Source organism: Sus scrofa, chromosome 5 (genome assembly GCF_000003025.6).
Source record: "Sus scrofa isolate TJ Tabasco breed Duroc chromosome 5, Sscrofa11.1, whole genome shotgun sequence".
In the NCBI taxonomy this organism is placed as follows: Eukaryota; Metazoa; Chordata; class Mammalia; order Artiodactyla; family Suidae; genus Sus; species Sus scrofa.
The window spans coordinates 86,877,825-86,900,283 of NC_010447.5; the positions used below are offsets into that span (position 1 = coordinate 86,877,825).

A 22,459-nucleotide genomic window follows, 5' to 3' on the forward strand; every position below is an offset into this window, starting at 1 on the left:
TATCTAGTCACTTATGATGGAGTATGATAATGTGAGAAAAAAAATCTATACATGTATGTGTAACTGGGTCATCATGCTGTACAGTAGAAAATTGACAGAACACTGTAAACCAGCTATAATGAAAAAATAAAAATCACTATGTAAAAAAAAAAATCCTAAAAAAAAGAAACAACATTTTTATTAAAAAACTAAAAACTAAGGAGTTCCCACCGTGGCTCAGCGGTTAACGAACCCAACGAGCATCCAAAAGGATGTAGGTTTGATCCCTGGCCTTGCTCAGTGGGTTAAGGATCCAGCATTGCTGCGGTGTAGGTCACAGATGTGGCTCGGATCCAGCATTGCTGTGGCTGTGGTGCAGGCTGGCGGCTACAGACCCCTAGGCTGGGAACCTCCATATGCAATGGTTGTAGCCCTAAAAAGATGAAAGACAAAAAAACCCCTAAGAACTAAAAGTCATGGGGTTCATCCAACTCCAACCCACCCAACTTCGCGCCCAGAGGATCTCCCTCTGGACCCCTGGTACTCAAGCGTGGCCTGCAGCCAGCAGCATCAGCACGACCCAGGAGCTCCTCAGAAACGCCAAATCTCAGACCTCGCCTCCTACTTACTGAGTCATAATCTGCGTTTTCACAGAGCCCTGCAGATGCTTCTGCCCCTGACTTGGAAGCATTGCTCTGGCGTGCACGCTTCTGCCGGTCTCTGCCTGGCTCCCCCCAAATCCGGCAGATCCCACTTGGAACATCACCTCTCTCCCGCCACAGCCATTCACAATCCCACCATCCTCAATTATTCCTCGCCCTAAATTCCACGGCCTAAACCACCTCCCACCCCCTTCCCTTCTCTTCTGCCCTCACTCCCTGCACTTCTCCCTCTCGCTTTCTTCCTTTCGGTTTATTATCGCTCTCCCTCCACTTAAGAGTAAGCACGTGGGTGCGAACATGGAGTTGTCTTGGGCCCTGCTTTATGACCTTCCAGAACACAGCCTGGGTGTAGCAGGTGCTCAATAGATATGTGATGAATGAATGAATGACGGTTATCAAAAGATGATCTGCTTACAAGCCCCAGCAATAATGAAAATTGCACTTTCCCACCTGCTTCCCCAGTGGGCTATTTCCCACAATCTCCTGACCAATACCAAGGACTCAGAGTATTTACATACACCTATTTTTACACATAACATTTTCACTGGTAAAAATGTCCACATGAGTCTATTTCCAGAGTTCTACACAAAAATCTCCAAAGAGGTATCTGAATATGAGTGTAAACATAAAGAAATGCACTAATTTCTCCAAGTCGCAAAGAAAAAAAAAATCAGTCTTATTTCCATAGCACAGTGTTAGCAAAATAAGCCAGCTCCAAGGCAATATACTTTAAATTTCTAATAGAGTCATGTATTACCTTAAGGGTTACAGGTGATGCTGAAAGTTTTCTCTTTGGCTTCCTCATGTGTAAAAAGAGCAGGGCTATTTCTAGGTAGGCGTCTCTTATCAACCTAAAATGATACAGAATTGCACGTATTAGATGGCCTTACCAGTCAGAATCATTTTGCATCATGTGCCAACAATTTCTGAGTGAATGGGAGGTAAAAAAGCAAACCCAGCATCTGTTCCAAACTTACCCTCTTTTCACAGCATTTTTGGCTTAAACTCTGGCGACTTCCTCCCTACTGATATTGGAAGCTCTTTTTTTTTTTTTTTTTTGTGGGTTGTTTTTTGTTTTTTTTGCCTTTTGTTTTTTGTTTTGCTTTGGATGCGCCTGAGGAAGTTCCTGGGCCAGGGATGGACCCCAAGCCACAGGAGTGACAATGCCAAATCCTTAACGGCTAGGCCACCAAGGAACTCTGGAAGCTCTTGAAGAAAGCTGAGCATTCTACCACGTCCTGTTCTGGCAATACTCCATGCCATGACTATGACGAAGCCCAGCATCAGGACTTTTCTGGAATATTCCAGTACACGAGGCTCTAGTGAAGTGAGATCAAGACTCGAGGAAACAGCCTTGAACATCAGGCCTCTCCCTCTACCTTCTGACAGTAATTAAATTTGAAAGAGATATACAGAGTTATGCTAAAAGCTAGGGTTCAGTATGGGTTAGGTCTGCATATTTATTCACTATCAAATCTGTCAGGGGGAGCCATATAGATCAGTGCAATTGTAATAATCTTAGCTTAGTCTCCATCTTCAGGTGACTTCTGTACAGAACTGAACTGGCCAGTCTTAGAACTGCTGAACCAGGGTGATCACCCACATAAATCCCTTTTATACCTAATGTCACATCTCCTGGAGGACCCTGTATCCTGGAACTGACAAGAGATCCATCTGAGTAGAGATGAGAAGTGATTTACAAGCCCTTGTGTCACCATGGTAACCGCCATCACCAACCATCACTGTAAATGAGGCCTTGGGTCAGAACCACAAGCAACAAGCTTGAAAAGGAAGTCAGTGAACCTGTTGGGCAAAGGATCACAGTGAACTAGCCCTGCCATGGGAAGAGGGTCTCCCAGTCACTCCAGCCTTAAATACTCAATGTACCACAAGCCCAACACGGGCTCAAACCAAAACACAGGTTGTTATGACAATGGAAAGATCTTTTTTTTTTTTTTACCTTGAGTTTTGATCATGTCTCAGGCTCAGTTGTATAGCTTCAAATAAACTCTTAAGTTGCAAAATTGGAGATTTCTCTTCCATCAGCATTTGACATTCTATTTTGCCTGAAAGAAGAAAAAGATACATAAAGACTTTTTTTTTTCCTTTCCTATCACATAGAACTTCAGGACAAATATTTTATGCTGGAAATTCAGAAAACTGGATATTCTGTCTCTTTTGTCCACCCACCTCTTGTTTCTTGCTGGAAGGTAAGCCCATGGAGAAAGAGCTGTTGCTTCCTCCCCCAGAAGGATCAAGCTCCTCCTGCCTCCTTTCGCTTTCTTATCATCCTTATTTTTCTCTCCATTTTCTTACCTCGTGCTCCCTCTTTCTCCTGCAGCACATTCTCTTTTGCTACATTCATTTCCTTCTTTCCTCTGCTTCCACTGCAGATAGCATCGAAAATATGTTTGCTTAAAAAAGAAATCCAGAGTTCCCATTGTGGCTCAGTGGTTAACGAACCCAACTAGGAACCATGAGGTTGCAGGTTCAATCCCTGGCCTCGCTCAGTGGGTTAAGGATCCAGCTTTGCCATGAGCTGTGGTGTAGGTCACAGATGTGACTCGGATCTGGCGTTGCTGTGGCTCTGGCGTAGGCCAGTGGCTACAGCTCTGATTAGACCCCTAGCCTGGGAATCTCCATATGCTGCAGGTGCGGCCCTAGAAAAGGCAAAAAGACCAAAAAAAAAAAAAAAAATCCTAGAAAGTCAGCAAATGCTTGAATACCAGCATAGGTGATGCAAATACTCCAGTTCTCACACAGCTCCCACCCCTCATGGTGAGCTGCGGTTTCCAAATGCAAGAGGTGGTACTTCTGTATCAGGAAGGGCAGGAAAGTGAAATCATACAATCACTGTAAAAAAAGGATTCACAGCTTCCATGCAGCATGTGGACAGGGCACAGAATCACCTAGCATTAAGTTCACGGCCGAGCATTAATAGCTGCTGAGTTAGGGAAAGTCATTTACCCAGACGGCACCTCATCTGTCAACCAGGAATGGTCTTACTTACCCTGTAGCGCTGTTTTAAGAACTGGCAATAGGAGATGTAAACACTGATTCTAGTATCTAGCAGATGCTCAAAACAAAAGCAACTGCCGTCATCACTTTTCTCATGGCTAAAATGGCCACAATAAAGTAATATGAATATGTTACGCCAACGTGTGTTGTACCTGAGCTACTTAATGTAATTTAAATGGGTATGTATCTTTTATAGAAATTAGCTAACATGCCTAGGTAAGTAATGAAATTGTGCATAAAATATATCTTCCAAGCTTTTTTTTTTATGTCTTTTTAGGGCCGCACCCAGGCATATGGAGGTTCCCAGGCTAGGGGTTGAATCAGAGCTACACCTGCCGGCCTACACCACAGCCACAGCAAGGCAGGATCCAAGCCTCGTCTGTGACCTACACCACAGCTCACAGCAATGCCAGGTCCTTAACCCACCAAGCGAAGCCAGGAATTGAACCCGTGCCTTCATGGATACTAATAGGGTTCGTTGCTGCTGAGCCACAACGGGAACTCCCTAACCATTAAGTAACATTATTTATAACTAAATGGCTGATGCTGAGATTTTTAAGTCAAACAGGAAACTCTGCATAAGGAAGGTCAATTACAATGATAAAAGAAATGAAAATGGGCCATGCTTTTTTTTTTTTTTTTTTTTTTTTTGTCTTTTTGCTATTTCTTTGGGCCGCTCCCGCGGCATATGGAGGTTCCCAGGCTAGGGGTCGAATCAGAGCTGTAGCCACCGGCCTACGCCAGAGCCACAGCAACGCGGGATCCGAGCTGCATCTGCAACCCACACCACAGCTCACGGCAACGCCGGATCCCCAACCCACTGAGCAAGGGCAGGGACTGAACCCGCAACCTCATAGTTCCTAGTCGGATTCGTTAACCACTGCGCCACAACGGGAACTCCGACCATGCTTTTCCTTCCTAAATATCAGCTGGGGCTAAGCAGTGTTCTCCTTATCCAAAACTGACTTTGGCAGAGATACCAAGGTGTTGGTCATCACCAAGCCCTTTGTAAAGTCAGGGCTTTACATTATATTTTTTATAATCCGTGACCAGATTTTTAAGGAGCCTTTTGGTAACTGGGAAAAAACAACTCCACAAACTTCATCTCAGTTCTGACCCCCAATGCATCTTACCTTTCTGAAAACAGATTTCAGCTTCTACCTCATGCTCTTCTGCTCCTGATGTCTTAGCAAGCTTCAGAGCGACTTCAAAAAGGTGAAGGGCGGGTAACCACTTCGAGGGATCCCTCCTTTTACTCGTATATGTTTGCTTGGCCACTGTATGCCCTAAAAGAAAGACAGTGGGATGAAGAAGGAACAGGAGATGCCCAGATACTCATAACAAACCTCCGCGGTAACTGACTTCTTCCACAGTAAGTAGAGTGAAAAACTTGGGTGGGGGGGGTACTCCATTTTTGACATGGATTAAATGCTTCAAAGAAACTCAACACCCAAATATTTCAATGAACTATAAACAATAGCCCTTTGAAACTTTGTCTTTGATAAATGTCAACATTTCCTCATTTTTAAAATGAGGGATAATCTCTCAAGTCTCTTTCAGTTCTCCAATTTCCTAAGGCTCCAACTTTTGTGTCCCTAAGATGAGGTTGTTCGCAGGGAACCTCTGGAAGTTTTATGAAGTTTTATGGTGTTCTCAATAAAATGTGCACATATGAATAGGCAGTAATTTCTATTCAGCTCTACAGTGGTTGCCTGTATTGCATATTCTGTCATCCCAACTAGTTGGCAAGCCCATTATGGACAAAGACCACCTGCCGCCTTTCTTGTGTGGTCCCCTCACTACTTAATATAATGAAGGATTGTTATATTACTGAAGAGACATTAGATTTAATCTCTGTCACCTCAAAGGCAGACAGAAAGGCATTCATTCAACAAATATTTCCCAAGTGCTTACTTAGGTGCTGAATAAGAAATGAGAAAAGTCATCTTTCCTGTTGGGGTGCAGTGGAAACAAATCTGACTAGTATCCATAAGGAGGCAGGCTGGATCCCTGGCTTCTCTCAGAGGGTCAGGGATCCGGCATTGCCGTGAGCTGTGGTGTAGGTTGCCGACTCGGCTCAGATCCTGCGTGGCTGTGGCTGTGGAGTAGACCAGCAGCTGTAGCTCTGATTCAACTCCTAGCCTGGGAACTTCCATATGCTGTAGTTGCAGCCCTAAAAAGCCAAAAAAAAAAAAAAAAAAAAAAAAAAAAGAAAAGAGAAAGAAAGTGAAAAATAAGAGCTAAGATTCATTGAGTAGTTCCTACATGCCAGGTACCATCCCAAGTACTCAAGTATCATCTCATGTAATCCTCCCAACTCTGAGTGGATACACTACGTTCATTTTACAGAGGAAAAACCACCACATAGCTTAAGTAACTTACTCAGTCACATGAAGAGTAAATAGCAGAGCTGTGATCTCAACCAAGGCAGTCTGGCTCTAGGGCCCATACCCTGAACTATAACACTGCAGTGACCCCTTAAGGGAGTGATGATGGGGCTTAGTGTTTAACAGGGGCAGCCAGTCAGGCAAACAAAATACTGTGTCCCTGACTGTATGGCAGTGAAAACACAGGACACTGTGGTAGCAGGCTGTAGGGGCCCTGACCCAGACCTGGGAAAGGTCAGGGTCGCCTACCCAGAGAACGCAGCTGTCAAGGCCAGCAGCTGATGACTGCCCTATCTTTTGGGAATTTTAAAGAAGAAAAATGTTAGAATAAAGAGTAAAAGGCAACTGGGGGAAATACTGCATTGTTAGAACACTTTAAGAGGCACAGGAGAAGAGTATCAACAGAAAGGCAGTGTAGGACTGCAGAATGATGCAGCTGCCGGGTTCCCTGCTGAAAGGCTGCGTGCTAGCCGGTCATTGATGCTACCATGTCATCTGACCCTCTGAATATGTCCCGACACGCCTCTGGGCCTTGAGGCAGCAGAACTAGAAAATACCCGGGGTCCTTTCAAGTTCGGAAATTTTTAAATCCAAGATGCCACGCCCTAGAAAGAGTTTGCAAGAAATCTAGGGCTTTTTGCAGACGTTCAGTGCAGGAATGTCCTGTGTGAACGGGAGGAGGGGGAGATCAGTATCTTTCTCCCTCTTGCTCTCCTGTCTGGGGAGAAGTTACAGAGTCCTTCCTCTGGTCAAGGCAGGATGGAAGGAGCACTTTGGCAAGAAAATGGAGATGCGGACACTGAAGCCTTCCTTGTAGGGAGCTCCTGGGAAGGTAAGAGGCCTGGCGTGGAAGAGTAAGAATAGCTGGCCGACCCCTACGAAGCTCTTAGAACAAACTAGGTGCCCTTCTAAACGTGGTGCACGTTCCACTCACGTCTTCCCAGTGAGACTGGGACGTTTCTCACACGCATCTCACGGGAACGGAAACTGAAGCACAGAGAAGTTGACTGACTCCCTTGAGGGAACAGGACCAGCATCCTTTCTCCCAAATGCAAGTTTTAAACCCCAACAGTTGCCAACGGTGATTAGATCACAGGCAAGAAGGATACGCTGATGCCCTTGTCCAGTACAACGTCTCATCTCCATACCCTTGGATGCCTTGCTCATTGTTCCAAACTAAGTGTCACGTCTCTTCGTGTCATTGAGGCGCTTATAAACATGCAAAGATGTCCTGTACACATAGACATGTTTATTATATCGTAATAATATATAATATTATTACGATATAATAAAGTACTAATGTATAATAGTGGAATTGTTTCTAGATTTTTGATAAAATCAGAAAAAGAATCATTACAGAAGTTACTGACTTTCCTCTGTCTTTCCCTAACTGGATAATGGCTTCTTTGAAGGCAAAGATATTTCTACTCACCGGCATTATTCTTAAAACTTTTTTCACTTATATTACATAATCCATAATCTACTTTTTCACCTAATAGGGAAGCTTTAGGTTCAGTCATTCATGGGAAAAATAATCTTAAACACCCATGATGCTTATTTCTTTGTCTTATAAGCTCAAACTGCCTTTTTCTGTAAGAGGCCTTCACAAAGGAAAAAGAAAGTTGTTTTAAGTGGCTCTATTCCTGCGATGCAATCTATACGATCACTATAAAGGAAAACTTGTCGAGAAAGCATCAAATCAGATGATTTTATGCTTCATAATATTGAAGTGCTCCTTTTTGCAATAAACATCAACTCTGTGAAAAAGACGTTGTGAAACTGATGTTGTTTTGACAGAAAAGCTGCTTTGGGTTTTGTTCTTTAAGTTGGTATTTAATATAATCTAACAGAAAGCAAGCTGTTCTGCTTCAAGTGAGTCTAAAAAACAGCAGCGGAATTGCCACCGAGTGGTGACACATCTTCAGGATTAGCAAGGCAGCAACGCAGAGAATACATTCGATTCAACACAGTCTGTGCAATTTAACACAGTCTGTCCTTTCAGCTCTTGTAGGATTCCAATCTACAGACAGAATACAACAAATTGTGGACTGAGAATGCAGAAAAAGAGCTCTGATGGGCTCAGTGACCTGGAAGGAATTCTACAGGTCCGCTAAGCCAGCCTCCTTTCATAAATGAGGAAACTCATAATATGAAGGCGAACTGATTACCTATGGTAATAAAATTCACATCCGATGCTGCTGCTGATAATCACGAAACAATAACAACACTAATCATGATGGGAAGGAGCCGGAGTGGCATAAGGGGAAAGATACCGGCCAGGTGGTGGTGTGAGCACTGCTGCCCTCCCTTCCCCACTCTGGTCCAATCATCAGCATGTCCTGAGCTGAGCAACTGCTGGTACAGCAGGCACATGGGTCCCAAGAGGTGAGAGGTACGGTTTTAAAATGTGGGTTTGATTATTATTCAGGTATGACAAGGTCAGGGGGTCAGGAGAAGAGTGCCCCTGAAAAGACAGTTTGCTGCTACGGCTCCCAAGAGGAGGGGGCACACCACCACCACGCCATGCAGGGCCCCACAGGGAAGAACCAGGGTCGGTTAGGAGGCAGGAGGATCAAGGAGAAAATGTCAGAGCCTTTATTGTGCTTTTTGTGGGAAGGGGTGGGGTTTAGGGTTGGCCAGTTTGGAAAATTTCAGTGGGTTCTGCTAATGGTCTGACACCCGTCGCTGGGGTGACTGGGACAGGGGAACGGTGGTCCTGAGGTTAAGAGCCCAGCAGAGGACAATAAAAGAGCTCAATAAAGGTTTGGGGTGTGGGCCTCAGACTATCTGGTTTGCAAAGGAAAGGCACCCTCACAGGAGAGGGCTTTGCTAATCTAGGAACTGGCTGTCCTTGGGAGAGAAATCCCCTCCCCAGTCAGCAAGGCCCCAGATGTCACAGCATCAGAAATACATCTTTTAAAAGGTTAATACAGGTTAGAACAGAGAGCTGTTCCCAAGATTTTCTGCCCTCTCAGCCAGACAAGAACCTTGAAGCTAGAGGCAGGCAGCTTTGAGTTAGAGATCGGAGACAGTGCCCTGGCCAGAGCTTGAAATAATGTCTGTGAGCTCCTCAGAAGGGCTCCTGGAAGGAGCAACACTGGCTGGTTTCTCCATGGTTTACAAGGAGCTAGAAGCCTGCAGCTTACTGGCCTACCTGCTCCAATCAGCTCCCCTCCCTGCTAGCTCCAGTCTATTCGCCAATCTATTTAGCTAGCAGCCAAGGTAATTTTTGAAACATAAACTGTCCCCTGCTTTTCCCCTCCCATTAGGCTGCCTCTAGCCCACTCTGCTCTGGTTGTACCGGTCTCCTTGCAACTCTGGAGCATTTCAAGCTTGTCCTGACCTCAGGGCTTACAACTTATTATTCCCTCTGCCTCTACTACGCATGCATGACTCCACCATGCATACGCATCATAGCACTTAGCACTCAGAGTTAAATACCACCTCCCCAGAGAGGCCTTCCCCAATTATTCCACTTATACAGGCACCCCTCCCTTTGCCATTCAGCAAATCTTTATCAGCAAATGTTATCCACAGCTTTTACAACACTTATTCAATTTATAATTATATAACATATATGTAATTCATCATATATAAGCTTCCTATATCTTTGTTGATTTATTTTCTAGTCATTACCAAATACACACTTTATATACTATTTATTGTATTAAATTTTATGTTATAAACATTTATAAATATTAAATAAATATTAACATATTTTATATAATATTTATTAATATGATAAATGATATAATTTGCATTCCTATATGATTTGTTGAGTTGTTTATTTCTGTTTCCCAGGATAAAAGCAGGAACTACATCTGGGTTTTTTGGTTTGTTTTGGGTTTTTTTTTTTGCTTTTTAGGGCCACACCTGCAGCATATGGAAGTTCCCAGGCTAGAGGTAGAACGAGAGAGCTGCACTTGCCAGCCACAGCCACAGCCACAGCCACGGCAACCCTGGACCCTTAACCCACTGATTGAGGCCAGGGATAGAACCTGCATCCTCATGGATACCAGCTGGGTTCGTAACCCACTGAGCCACAAGAAGAATTCTGAACTACATCTGCTTTAAGGTCCACTATCTTCTCAGGATCTCACACACAGGCTGGCACATGGTAAGTGATCAGAAACTATTTGTTAAATCAATAAAACCTGGGTACTCATAAGTATTGCCCACATAAACGCACTCACGTGATAGTCTTGCCTGAAAATAACTTAAACTTTTTCATCATTGACTTGAATGAGATATATGCTTAAATATTCTTACCAATTCTCATTTTTGTTTTGGCCAGTAACATGACATGAGGAAGATAGATATTTTTCAAAGGCAGTAATGGACTTGCATAGTCCATGTTTGATAAAGGAAATTCAATGGTTTCTCCAAAAGTCAGCATCTGAAAAGGAAACACTGTAAGGAGTAATTAACGAGTGTGACCTGCAATAAGGCAAAGTAGGGGACACAAAAGCTCTCTCACCTGTTCAATAAGAATGTTGTGAGACTGAGTCAACAAACACAATTTTTCTGTTTTTGAAGAGGGAGTTTCCTTGAATTTCTCAGCTTTTGTTAAGTCATCCAGCAAAAGCATGCTTCTCACCAGGGTTAAGTGAGATCGAGGAGAAATAAACTCATGTCCTTCAAGCAACTGTATTATGTCCTATTAAAATAAAATTATTCCATGTAAGAGTACCATTTACAATTCACTGAATTAAGAGCTGCCCATGTTGACTGTTAAACATTCAGTACCTACTTCTCTCCTTTTATTCTAACCGGAGTACTTTGGCAAGTAGCAGCGTGAATGAGGTTTCTTTCCTACCTGAAGGTTTTTTCTGATGTCTGCTTTTAAATGCTTTTCTTGTAGGCCAATGATCACAGCTTGCATCAGCAATTCAGCCTGTAGCTCCCTGTCGCCTGCACTTTTTGCCTCCACACACATGGCATTGATGAGGCTCATGTAATCTGTTACATCATCTTCTAAAATAAACAAATATAATTACTGAAAATGTACTGAGAAAGTAAGAAATTGTGTATGGGTAATATCCTCAACGTTTACCCCAGGAATACTGTATGATACTGTACAAGAACAGGAAGGTGTAAAGAAAGAAAAGTGACTCTACCTGAAACATTGCAAATACATGGGTGACTTGGGTGGAGGGGGGAGTACTTTATTCAAATGCTGCAAAGGTAATAATGAATTGCATGAAACAATTTGGGATATGGGTAGAGATGGGCGAATAGATAGGCTTATATAGAGATAATTATTCATCACTGCAAGAACTACCACACGTGCTGGGCTGTGATCTAAGAACTTTACACATTTAAGCCATTTATTTCTTAAAATAATTCTATGAAGTAGAATTATTTGCATTTTACAGAAGAGGAAACTGAGGCATAGGGGGATTAAGAGAGTTGGCCAAGATCACACAGCAAGGAAGTGGTAGACAGAGCACTTGAACTCAAGGCGGGCTGGCTTTGGGATCCGCACCGTGGACCCCTGCACTGTGCTGCCTTCCCAGACGGCAGGAAGATTTGTGCATTAGGATTTTAAAATCCCCCTGCCTGCTTTGCATACGTCACTAACATATGTGCCATTTTCAGTGACAAAATGATTATTCTCATTTAATAACCTGAATTTTTAGTCTGAAAACAGATTAAGCTAGAGTTATAAAATGTTAACTGCTAATAATAAAACTCATCCCAATAAAATCTGTTACCTAAATAAAATTAAATTTTGTGAAAACTGTGATTAAAGAGAGAGAATACTTGTACCTTTCACGATTCCAATGCCACGAATCTGTGCAACGAACGCAGTCACCAATGCTAAGCGGCACCTCAACCATAGGTGAATGTTGAAATATTCTCGAGAATTTAGGGAAGTGGGATCTAAAAACTCATTATCATCTTCATGTTCAGCGGCCTAAACAATATTAAAATGATGGGTATCTTTCCATTAAAAAATGTCCGTGTTCCAGCCTAATGCTAAGTATAACATAAATTAAGGGAAACACTGATGTCATCTAACACCATTAAACTTTTGATTTCAGAAATTATTCTTGAACATTCTATAGAACATAAACATACACAAGAAACAAAGGATAAAATAAAAATAAAAATAAAAATAAAATAAAATAAAATAAATCACCCATCATCCCATGGTCCTCTGTTAACATTTTGGTAAACTGCCTTGCAGTGTTTTTGGTTTTCTCTGTATACAACTGCTGAAAACCAGTTTTGCAGACTGAATTTTTCATGGCAAATTATATAATTAGCAGTTTCTATATCTTCAAAAATTTTGTGTCCATCATTTTAAAGGCTGAAAAATAATCAATAAAGCTGGCTTATATCTATTGAGTGTTTATTATGTGCCAGGCACTGTGCTCCCTGCTTTATACACATTATCTCATGCAATACTCCTGACAAGCTCAGGAGGGGGTATTATTATCTCCATTTTACAGACGGGAGAAGCAAAGCCCAGGAGGGTTAACTATCTACTTAAACACCAGCATGTTTTGGCACAGGTTGGGATTCAAGCTTGCATCTTTCTGAATCTAGAGCCCACAGTCTTAATCTACTGTTACGCTGCTGTATTCCGCTCACATCCCAAACAGGTAATTGATTTATCATCTTCATTATTACACTGCAAACGGGTGGCCAATGTTCAGAGCTACTGGGAAGGAGGTGACAAGGGAACTTTTCCAGGAGCAATCAATCTTAGGCACTCCACCTAGAACAAGGCCCATTTGTTTTTTGGCTTTTGTTTTTTTGTCTTTTTTGCCTTTTCTAGGGCCACTCCCGAGGCATATGGAGGTTCCCAGGCTAGGGGTCACATCGGAGCTGTAGCTACAGACCTACGCAAGAGCCACAGTAAAGCAGGATCTGAGCCGTGTCTGCAACCTACACCACAGCTCACGGCAATGCCGGATCCTTATCCACTGAGCAAGGCCAGGGATCGAACCCCAACCTCATGGTTCCATGGTTCCATGGGTTCCATGGCCCATTTGTTCTAGGAATTTATCTGTCTATCTACGCTATCTATCTCTGACAGCTCATTATCACCAACCAATCAGCAACACCTGCCATCATGGGGCTGTGGCCTGGGCTAGGTAGGGGCTGGCATGTGACAGACAGGTGGGGCGCAGAGGAGGAGGGTGCGCCGTTCCTGGGACCAGGGTAAGTGAACAGAGACCCCAGGCTGGATGGTGATTAGAATGGGCACAGCAAGTACTCGGGGAGTCTAGTATTTAGATTAGAAATACAGAAAAGATACCATACCAAATACCTACCTATATTCTTGTTGCTCTTGAAAAGCCAAGTCATTCTTAATCTAAATCCAGGTTTCTCAACCTCAGCACTACTGACATTTTGGGCCAGATTATTGTTGGCGGGGGGGACTATCCGGTCCATTATAGGATGTTTAGAAACATCCCTGGCCTCTACTCAGTTGATGTCATTAGCACCCCCTCCAGTTAGGACAACCAAAGCGTCCCCAGTCGCTGTAAAATGGCCCCCAACTGACAAATACTGCCCTAAGTAAAATTTCAGAACCAGGTTGCCTTTTAGCATTTATATTGCTTTAATACAGTACAAAATGAGTCCATTAGTTCTGCTTTCTGTAATGACATTAGAGATCTGCAATTTCATTAGTAAAGCTTAAAATGAGCAAGGAATTCTATGCGGGAATCTTTATATGTTAACCCTAAACAACCCTATATTATTAAATTACTTGGTCTAATCAAAGTTCAGTGAAATCTCAAAGAATGTGTGACACCAGCTGTCAAACGTTTTTAGAGCTTAAATGCAGAAGAGGGAGTTCCCGTCGTGGCTCAGTGGTAAACGAATCCGACTAGGAACCATGAGGTTGTGGGTTCAATCCCTGGCCTTGCTCAGTGGGTTAAGGATCTGGTGTTGCCGTGACCTGTGATGTAGGTTGCTGACGTGGCTCGGATCCCAAGGTGCTGAGGCTCTGGCGAAGGCTGGCAGCCGTAGCTCTGATTCGACCCCTAGCCTGGGAACCTCCCTATGCCACGGGTGCGGTCCTAAAAAGACCAAAAAAAAAAAAAAAAAGCAGAAGAGTCAGACTATGAGAAATCCAAGGCAGGAAACAACACAGGTGTTAACACAGGTAATGCCAAAGAAGAAATGAAATCAAAAGTGAAATGAAGCTTAAGTCTTGGGAAACAACTCTATTTACTAGCGACATCAGACCTGAGATACTAGAATGATATTATCTGGTGGGACTTCAGTGACCATCACATCTAATTCCATCCATTCCCAAATGAGATGACATTTTTGAAACAACAAAAAAAAAAAAACAAAAAAACCAAAAACCCAACAACTTAAGGAACTTGCCCAAGGTACCTCAGGTAATAAATTAGCATCCATTGGGCTTAAACACAGATTTTTTTTTTTTTTTTTACTCTGAATACGATGTGTTTTTTCTACTTTATCCCTTGTTTCATTCACATAATTAGACAGTCTCCTCACATGCCAATAGTTTTTCCATAATAAGAATTGCAAGGATAAACATTAAATTCATACATACATAACCTCCTGTGTCATCTTCTACTACCTTCTTTTTAAAAAGTTTTGAATCCTGGAGAAGTTTAAGTGTGGAGAATAGGATCGCGGCACTAAAACAGAGAATAGACGTTAAGTGTTACTGGTATGACATCTGCGGCATTTATGTGTTATGTCCTAAGTCTCGTCCTCCAGAAAAAAACCTCCCCACACTCCCACCCACTCCCCAAACTGCTGCCCTTCTGCAGGACCTAAGAGCTCTCGGGCCTTAACCATAAGGCAGCACTTACCATACTATTGAATTGCCTGTAAATTGCTCTATAGTTTGTCTCAGCTAATTTATCTGACGTCCTGCTGAAATCTAGCATCTAGTGGCTGGGATACAATAGAAGCCAAAGATACTTTTTTTTGTTGTTGTTGTTGTTGTTGTTGTTGTGGCTATTTCTTGGGCCGCTCCCACGGCATATGGAGGTTCCCAGGCTAGGGGTGAATCGGAGCTGTAGCCACCGGCCTACGCCAGAGCCACAGCAACGCGGGATCCCAGCCGCGTCTGCAACCTACACGGCTCACGGCAACGCCAGATCGTTAACCCACTGAGCAAGGCCAGGGACCGAACCCGCAACCTCATGGTTCCTAGTCGGATTCGTTAACCACTGTGCCACGACGGGAACTCCGAAAGATACTTTTAATGAAAATGAGTGACTAAAAGAAGAAATGAATGAATATATCCAAGATCTAAAACAAAATTTACCGAAAATCTCATTAATAAAATGAGCACATACATATTTTACATACATTAGAATGTGGCTTTCCAGTTTTTGGGCATCATAGAACTGTGTTGCTGAATGCTATACACTGGGAAATTCTCAAGAAAAATTATTGCTCAATCAGGATCTAGCAGTGCCAGGAGAGAAATATACTTAATTAAGAAAATAGAAGCCAGGACATAGGAATTCTCCTCACTTCCTATTGCTTGGTATGTACATTTTCCTTCACATTAAACTATCACATCCGGGGAGTTTCCGTTGTAGCGCAGTGGTTAACGAATCCGACTAGGAACCATGACGTTGCGGGTTCGTTCCCTGGCCTTGCTCAGTGGGTTAAGGGTCTGGCGTTGCTGTGAGCTGTGGTGTGGGTTGCAGACGCGGCTGGGATCCCGAGTTGCTGTGGCTCTGGCGTAGGCCGGTGGCTACACCTCCGATTAGACCCCTAGCCTGAGAACCTCCGTATGCCACAGGAGCCACTCAAGAAAAGGCAAAAAGACAAAAAAAAAAAATTATTATTATTATTTTTATTTTGCTTTTTAGGTTTGCACCTACGGCATATGGAGGTTCCCAGGCTAGGGGTTGAACCGGAGCTACAGCTTCCAGCCTACACCACAACCACAGCCACAGCAATGCAGGATCTGAGCTTCATCTGCAACCTACATGACAGCTCACAGTAAAGCCAGATCCCCAACCCACTGAGCAAGGTCAGGGGTTGAACCTGTATTCTCATGATACTAGTCGGATTCGTTTCCACTGCACCCAACAGGAACTCCCAGCCTTAAGAATTACTGAGAACCCCCAAAGAGCTCCATCAATATTTATCATATTAGAAATTAAACTGAGAAATGTTTAAATCCATTAACATTTACCAATTCATTTAAAAATAGTAAACCCATTATATGTTAATATAAATAATGTGTTTTTATGGAAAACAACTATATTTTTATTTTTTTCTTTTTAGCGCTGCACCTGCAGCATGTGGAAGTTCCCAGGCTAGGGGTCAAATCAGAGCTGCAGCTGCCAGCCTACACCAGAGCCACAGCAATGTGGTATCTGAGCCATGTCTGTGACCTATGGTGCAGCTTGCAGCAATGCCAGATCCTTAACCCACTGAGCAATGCCAGGGATCAAACCTGTATCCTCACAAACTCTATGTTGGGTTCTTTTTTTTTTTTGGTCTTTTTTGTTGTTGTTGTTGTTATTGTTGTTGCTATTTCTTGGGCCGCTCCCGCGGCATATGGAGGTTCCCAGGCTAGGGGTCCAATCGGAGCTATAGCCACCGGCCTACACCAGAGCCACAGCAACGCGGGATCCGAGCCGCGTCTGCAACCTACACCACAGCTCACGGCAACGCCAGATCGTTAACCCACTGAGCAAGGGCAGGGACCGAACCCGCAACCCTATGGTTCCTAGTCGGATTCGTTAACCACTGCGCTACGACGGGAACTCCTATGTTGGGTTCTTAACCCACTTAGCCACAACAGGAACTCCCCAAACAACTTTATTTTTCAAGACGATTTTTAAATTAGAATAATGGCACTAGTTTTTGCAAGTCTCTTTAATGTTTGGCTTAATAAGACAAAATCTACTTAATGGAAGACCCTCCTACCTGCTTCTATGTTCTCTCTGCTGTGACAAAATGTTTTGGCTGAAGCATATGAAGACGATTAGGCCTCACACAGATAGTTATTAGACATGGGAGGAGTATTTTAATCGTCTCTTCTAGTATCTGTGAATATTCTTCCTTGAGACTACACCAACATGCAACAAATAATAGTTTCTTAAAGGTTTATTGCTGTGTGGAATCTAGTACCACACATTCGTGAACTCTGCCTACTCTGTAACTTGAAAACCTATCCATCTACCTTGTTCGACAGCATTTTGGAACATCACGCACTGGCCATTTGAAAAACATTAGCTCCCTGAGTTATACAGGTCCCCTGAATGCTGAAACATTTCATTACGTCATTTTCAGAAAAGGATGCCTGGTGACTTCACCCCAGTCGCATCAGAAAGATCTAAGCATTATAAAACCATCAAGCCGTGGTGGCAAGCACATATATTCCCAAACTCCAATTTTCCTATGAAAGTTTAGATTTTATCATTGGCAGCAACACTATTAGTTGTTTTCTTGGAAGCGGCATGTTCGTTTTGCTCATTTTCAATGAAATGCCTGTCAAATACCCAAGGCTGAATAATCATAGTCTGCCAGTTGTTTTTTTCAAATAAAAACGGCACTCCATGAGAAAAAAAAACCAAAAAACAAAAAACAGCTTACACAGCTCTCTGTTCATTCGCACATGTACTCATCCTTCAGACAACTGTCAGGCTGTGATATGCAGTAGAAGTACTTTAGTATTTCCCATTTAGTATATTCCCATAGAATATTAAAAATATACTCAAGGGTAGCGATCTATAAATGTAACAGATTCTATTCCTTTATAAAAGGCATTCTTTTGTGCCTTTCATAAAAGGCAAAGTGAATGTGGCTTTTTTAAAACTGCAACTGTGAGGCAGTGAGGAAGAGAATGACTACTAGTTAGGTTTGTGCCACTGCTTTGATTCATAATGAACTGCCAGAAGTTTGCCCACTGCTGCTTGTGCAGCATCAGTGCAAATAACACAGTGAAGAAGGCAAATGATCTCTTAGTTTTATAAACTATCATAAAAATAGTTTACTATGTTATAAACAATTATAAAAATGTTCTGATCTTTGAGACACCCCCACCCCATCCCCCCAAAGGGTCTCAGGAACACCTAGAGATCTGAAGACCATATTTTGAGAATCACTGCTCAAACAGACTTTATGGATTTTATTGCTTTTTTTTTTTCTGCTTTTTAGGGCTGCACCTGTGGCATACAGAGGTTCCCAGGCTAGGGGTCGAATCAGCGCTACAGCTGCTGGCCTACACCACAGCCACAGCAATGCCAGCACCGAGCCTCGGCTGTGACCTACACCACAGCTCATGGCAACGCCGGATCCTTAACCCACTGAGCGAGACCAGGGATGGAACCTGCAACCTCATGGTTCCTAATTAGATTCACTTCCATTGCGCTATGACAGGAACTCCTACCGGTTTTCATCAGTGCTTAGAAACAACAAAAATTATAAATTTCCCAAAACCTACAATGTCTCTAGCAGAAGATCAAATTTAGTTGTGGTTAATCATGGAATAGCCTTCAGTCAAGGCTCACACCGATGAGATGACAGTATGTTTCCAGTCAAAGCAAAGGGGGTGGGGGGGGAGTGGTCAGCTGAATGGATTTCTCCTTTGTAAAAGCTATAGGTGGGCTTCTCCTGTTTAAAGAGAATGGCTGTCTAAACGTTAAAACTCCGCTGCGATGCTGGAACCAGTTTAAAGGCTAATTTCTCAGAGTTTCTGTATTTCCTTGTCAGCGCCAATGTGGACCCCACAACTGCCAAGAGCACAGGTCTGAAGGACTGATTTCTCTTGGGTTACTCTCTTTCCATCAATCCTCAGAATAGGCAGCAGCTTCCTTGCTAGTCTCCAGAGATCATTCTGGAATCTCAAGCCAGGGAAGACTGGACCGGGATCCTATTCCACTGTGTACCAATTATATCAGAGCATTAAATGTGTCCTCTCAACTGGGTCATTTTCTTGAGCATATTTTCTCGCTCCCATCTCAAGAAAATTGTCTTGACCCTACCTCTACTAACTGCTACCACCCTATTTTTCTACTCCCTTTTATAGTAAAACTCCTCAAAAGAATTATTTGTACTTGATTCATGAAATCACTCTGAGCATGATCTTTGCCCCATCACTTTCTAAAATGACCCCTGTCAAGGTCACCAGTGACCTCCACATTGGTACATCATCCAATGGTCAATTCTCTGCTCTCACCCTAACCCATTGGAACCTCTAGGCCCAGTTGACTGCTCCATTCTCCCTGATACACTGTCTTCACCTGGCTCTCATCATTGCACAATCTCTTGATGTCCTTCTATTTACTGGCCATTGCTTCTCAGTCTACTCTGCTGCTTCCTCCTTTTCTTCCCAGTCTCCTGCCAAATCAGCACTTAGTCCTTGGTCTTTTTCTTTCTTCCATTCACTCACATTCCCTAAGGAAGCGCATCCAGTTCAAAGGCTTTAAGAACTATCTATATTCTGAAGACTCTAAGACTATTTGACATCTTCGACTGTACCTCAAAGGGACATCTCAAGCTAAGCATGTCCAAAATATAACTCCTGATCTTTCCCCTAAATAAGCTATACCCCTGCAATCTGCCCCTTTTGGTTAAGGATAACTTCTTTTGTTACTCATCTCTCTCTTTTTTTTGCAACTCTATAGCCAATGCATCAGCAAATTCTAATGTCCTTACTTTTAAAATATATCCAGAATCCAATGACTTATCACTACCTTCATTGCTACCACCCTGGTCAGACCCACTAACATCTTCCTTCTTATCATAATAGCTTCCCCAATAGATCTCCCTGCCTTCAAACTCTTTCCCTCTTACAAGCAATCCTCAACCTCACAACCAGAGTCATCCCTTTGAAGGGAAAAATCAGAACGTGACATTCCTCTGCTCAAAATAATACAGTGACTCCCTACACTTCGCCAAAGTCTTCGCCCTGGCCAAAACCTGCCTCCCTAGCTAATTACTTCTTTGAACCCCTCTCTTAAAGCTCTGCCCTCACCCGCCCCACTCTAGCCACAAGAGACCCTGTGCTGTCCCTCAAACATGTTAGCAGGCATGTTCCCAAGACCTGCAATACTCCGTTTACAGGTATTTGCATTGATAATACCCACATTTATTAGTTCAGATGTCACCTCATCCATAAGGCCTACCCTGACTACCCCAAATTTGGTTCAGATGTCAAGACTGATGCCACATATATCAAGAGAATAGGAAAAGGTTTATTAGTCTCATAGTGAGGCTTTTCAGGAAGAGGAGGGCAGCCTCCCAGACAGGCTGAAAATGTCTTGAGAGAACAGAGAGAGGATTCTGGCTGGGGTTGACGGCTCTTAGTGGGTGGCACTGGCGTAAGGGTTTGCACCTATGCACCAGAGTCTATGTGGTTTAAACTTCCCTTCAGCACCAAAGGAGGGGCAAGGAGGTTTTCTTCTCTGTTTGCCCAGATGTGGGACAGAAGGAGAAGGGCGAATGGTAGGGCTGGAAAGCTGTCAGTTATCTCACATTTAAATGGAATCATGCTCTTTATTATAAGCACACAATTAAAAAAATTTTTTTTTGTCTTTTGTCTTTTTAGAGCCACACCCATGGCATGGAGGTGCCCAGGCTAGGGGTCTAATGGAGCTGTTGCTGCTGGCCTATGCCAGAGCCACAGCAACACCAGATCCGAGCTGCATCTGAAGCCTACACCACATCTCATGGCAACGCTGGATCCCTAACCCACTGAGCAAGTCCAGGGATCGAACCCGCAACCTCATGGTTCCTAGCCAGATCCGTTTCCACCACACCACGATGGAACTTCTATAAGCACACAATTTTCAAAGGATAAACTCCTTGTCTTCCCCTTGCCTCTACTCCTGATAGTCTCCATAACACTTCTATTTGGCCACACTATATAATTAACTTATCATTTTTACAGGTTATTGTCAGCCTGTTTATTATCTATTAGAATATAAACTCCATGAGGGTGGAATTTTTGTCAGTATTGTTATATACTTTGTCTATACTGTTTACATGAGTATTGGGATATTGATGTATCTCAAGAACTTAAGACAGTGGCTAGCTTATTGTAGGTGCTCTCAACTTACTTCTGAATGAATTAATGAAGGATAAGATAAGAAATTTACTCATTATTTAAAGAATCATTATTGAAAGTGTCCTCATGATAAAAGTACCTATCATAAAAGATATGGGAAGTTCTTAAACGCATAGTTCTGTATTATTCAATATTAAAAATTATTGAGAAGTATTTTAACTACTCAATTGTTTATATGTCTATGAGCTTATGAATACAGAAACTATACTCTATTCATCTTTGTATCCTCAGCGTCTAGATCAGAGTCCAACAGTGAGAGAGTTAGCGGAGATAGGCCACTCTAAATGAATGAAGGAACAGGTGAAACGAAAAATATGACATTAGCAAATGCATCCCATTTCTACAGTAGTTGACTAAGTGGTTCAGCCCAACATAGTTCAGAAGGTGTTACTTTTTCAAAACAGAACTTATTTTTAATATTTTTGTTGGTTATTTAGGAAAAAACACTCCATAGGTACTATTTGTCAAAAGCCATAAGGAATTTAGGTTCTGCCTTTTAAAAATAAACTTGAAAAGGAGAGCCATGGGAATTTTTATGTGTCTGACATAAAACATCCTAGCTGTGTACCAATACACCAATTAATTTGTTGAGAACTATAGCTTTAAGTGTAGTAATGTATGAAAACTCCCCTGAATGATAAAAAGCACGTCTGCTCTGTTAACCTCGGAATTTATAAAATTTACATGAAAACTAGGGGTATTTCACAAATTCGGGTAGGAAGAAACTGTGTGTGAAGAGACTTGCCTGTATGCCGCTGGTGTCTCTGCAGGGCGATGGCAGCCAGCTGCAGCCTGACCTTCACCATCATCTCCAAGTCGCCCGCTGAACACTGAGCGAGGTCCTTGTCGTCTGGGTGCTCCATCTCTGACGCAAGGATGTTGAGCCTGTCTTCAGCTTCTGTCAGTAAAAGTGACTCAAGAAAGAAGACCACACCATCACTTCAGTTTCGAAAGAATGCAAACAATGTCTCATTCTTACTCGTCAGATATTTTTTAGGTACTGGAAAGTAACAAAAAATGCAAGACCAAAAAGGAAGTCTGAACATGATCGTCAGAGGAAGGAGCTCGGGGAACAGGAAAAAGCAACAGAGAATGAAAAGGGAAGGAACAGAAAGAGTAAGCGTGTAAGACAGGTGCCCTGTATTGTGTGCACAGCTGTTGCTCACACATGCTTATTCATAGCTATGTTCTAGAAAGGTGCCATGCACACTGGGTTAGTGAACACTGAAGCACTGCTCCTAGGGGAGATACAGGGATAGGTTCCTACGAGCCTCTGGTCACGCCTCTGCCAACTGATCAATACGTAACTTTGTTTAATGCGTGTCTGTGTTTCAAGACACCTTATTTAATTGTAAATTCAATGAACCCTGAACTCA

At 42.8% G+C, this 22,459-nt stretch overlaps 1 protein-coding gene across 1 annotated transcript in view; it reads right to left on the reverse strand.

Annotated features, from left to right (window-relative positions):
* The window catches only part of CFAP54 (cilia and flagella associated protein 54), a 310,179-nt gene that overhangs the window by 85,382 nt on the left and 202,338 nt on the right, over window positions 1-22,459 (reverse strand). The window contains 9 exon segments of the mRNA XM_021092730.1: window positions 1,399-1,492; window positions 2,602-2,707; window positions 4,793-4,945; window positions 10,316-10,442; window positions 10,524-10,703; window positions 10,863-11,020; window positions 11,816-11,963; window positions 14,589-14,676; window positions 21,825-21,997. Of these exon segments, the coding sequence (XP_020948389.1) occupies window positions 1,399-1,492; window positions 2,602-2,707; window positions 4,793-4,945; window positions 10,316-10,442; window positions 10,524-10,703; window positions 10,863-11,020; window positions 11,816-11,963; window positions 14,589-14,676; window positions 21,825-21,997 (1,227 nt within the window).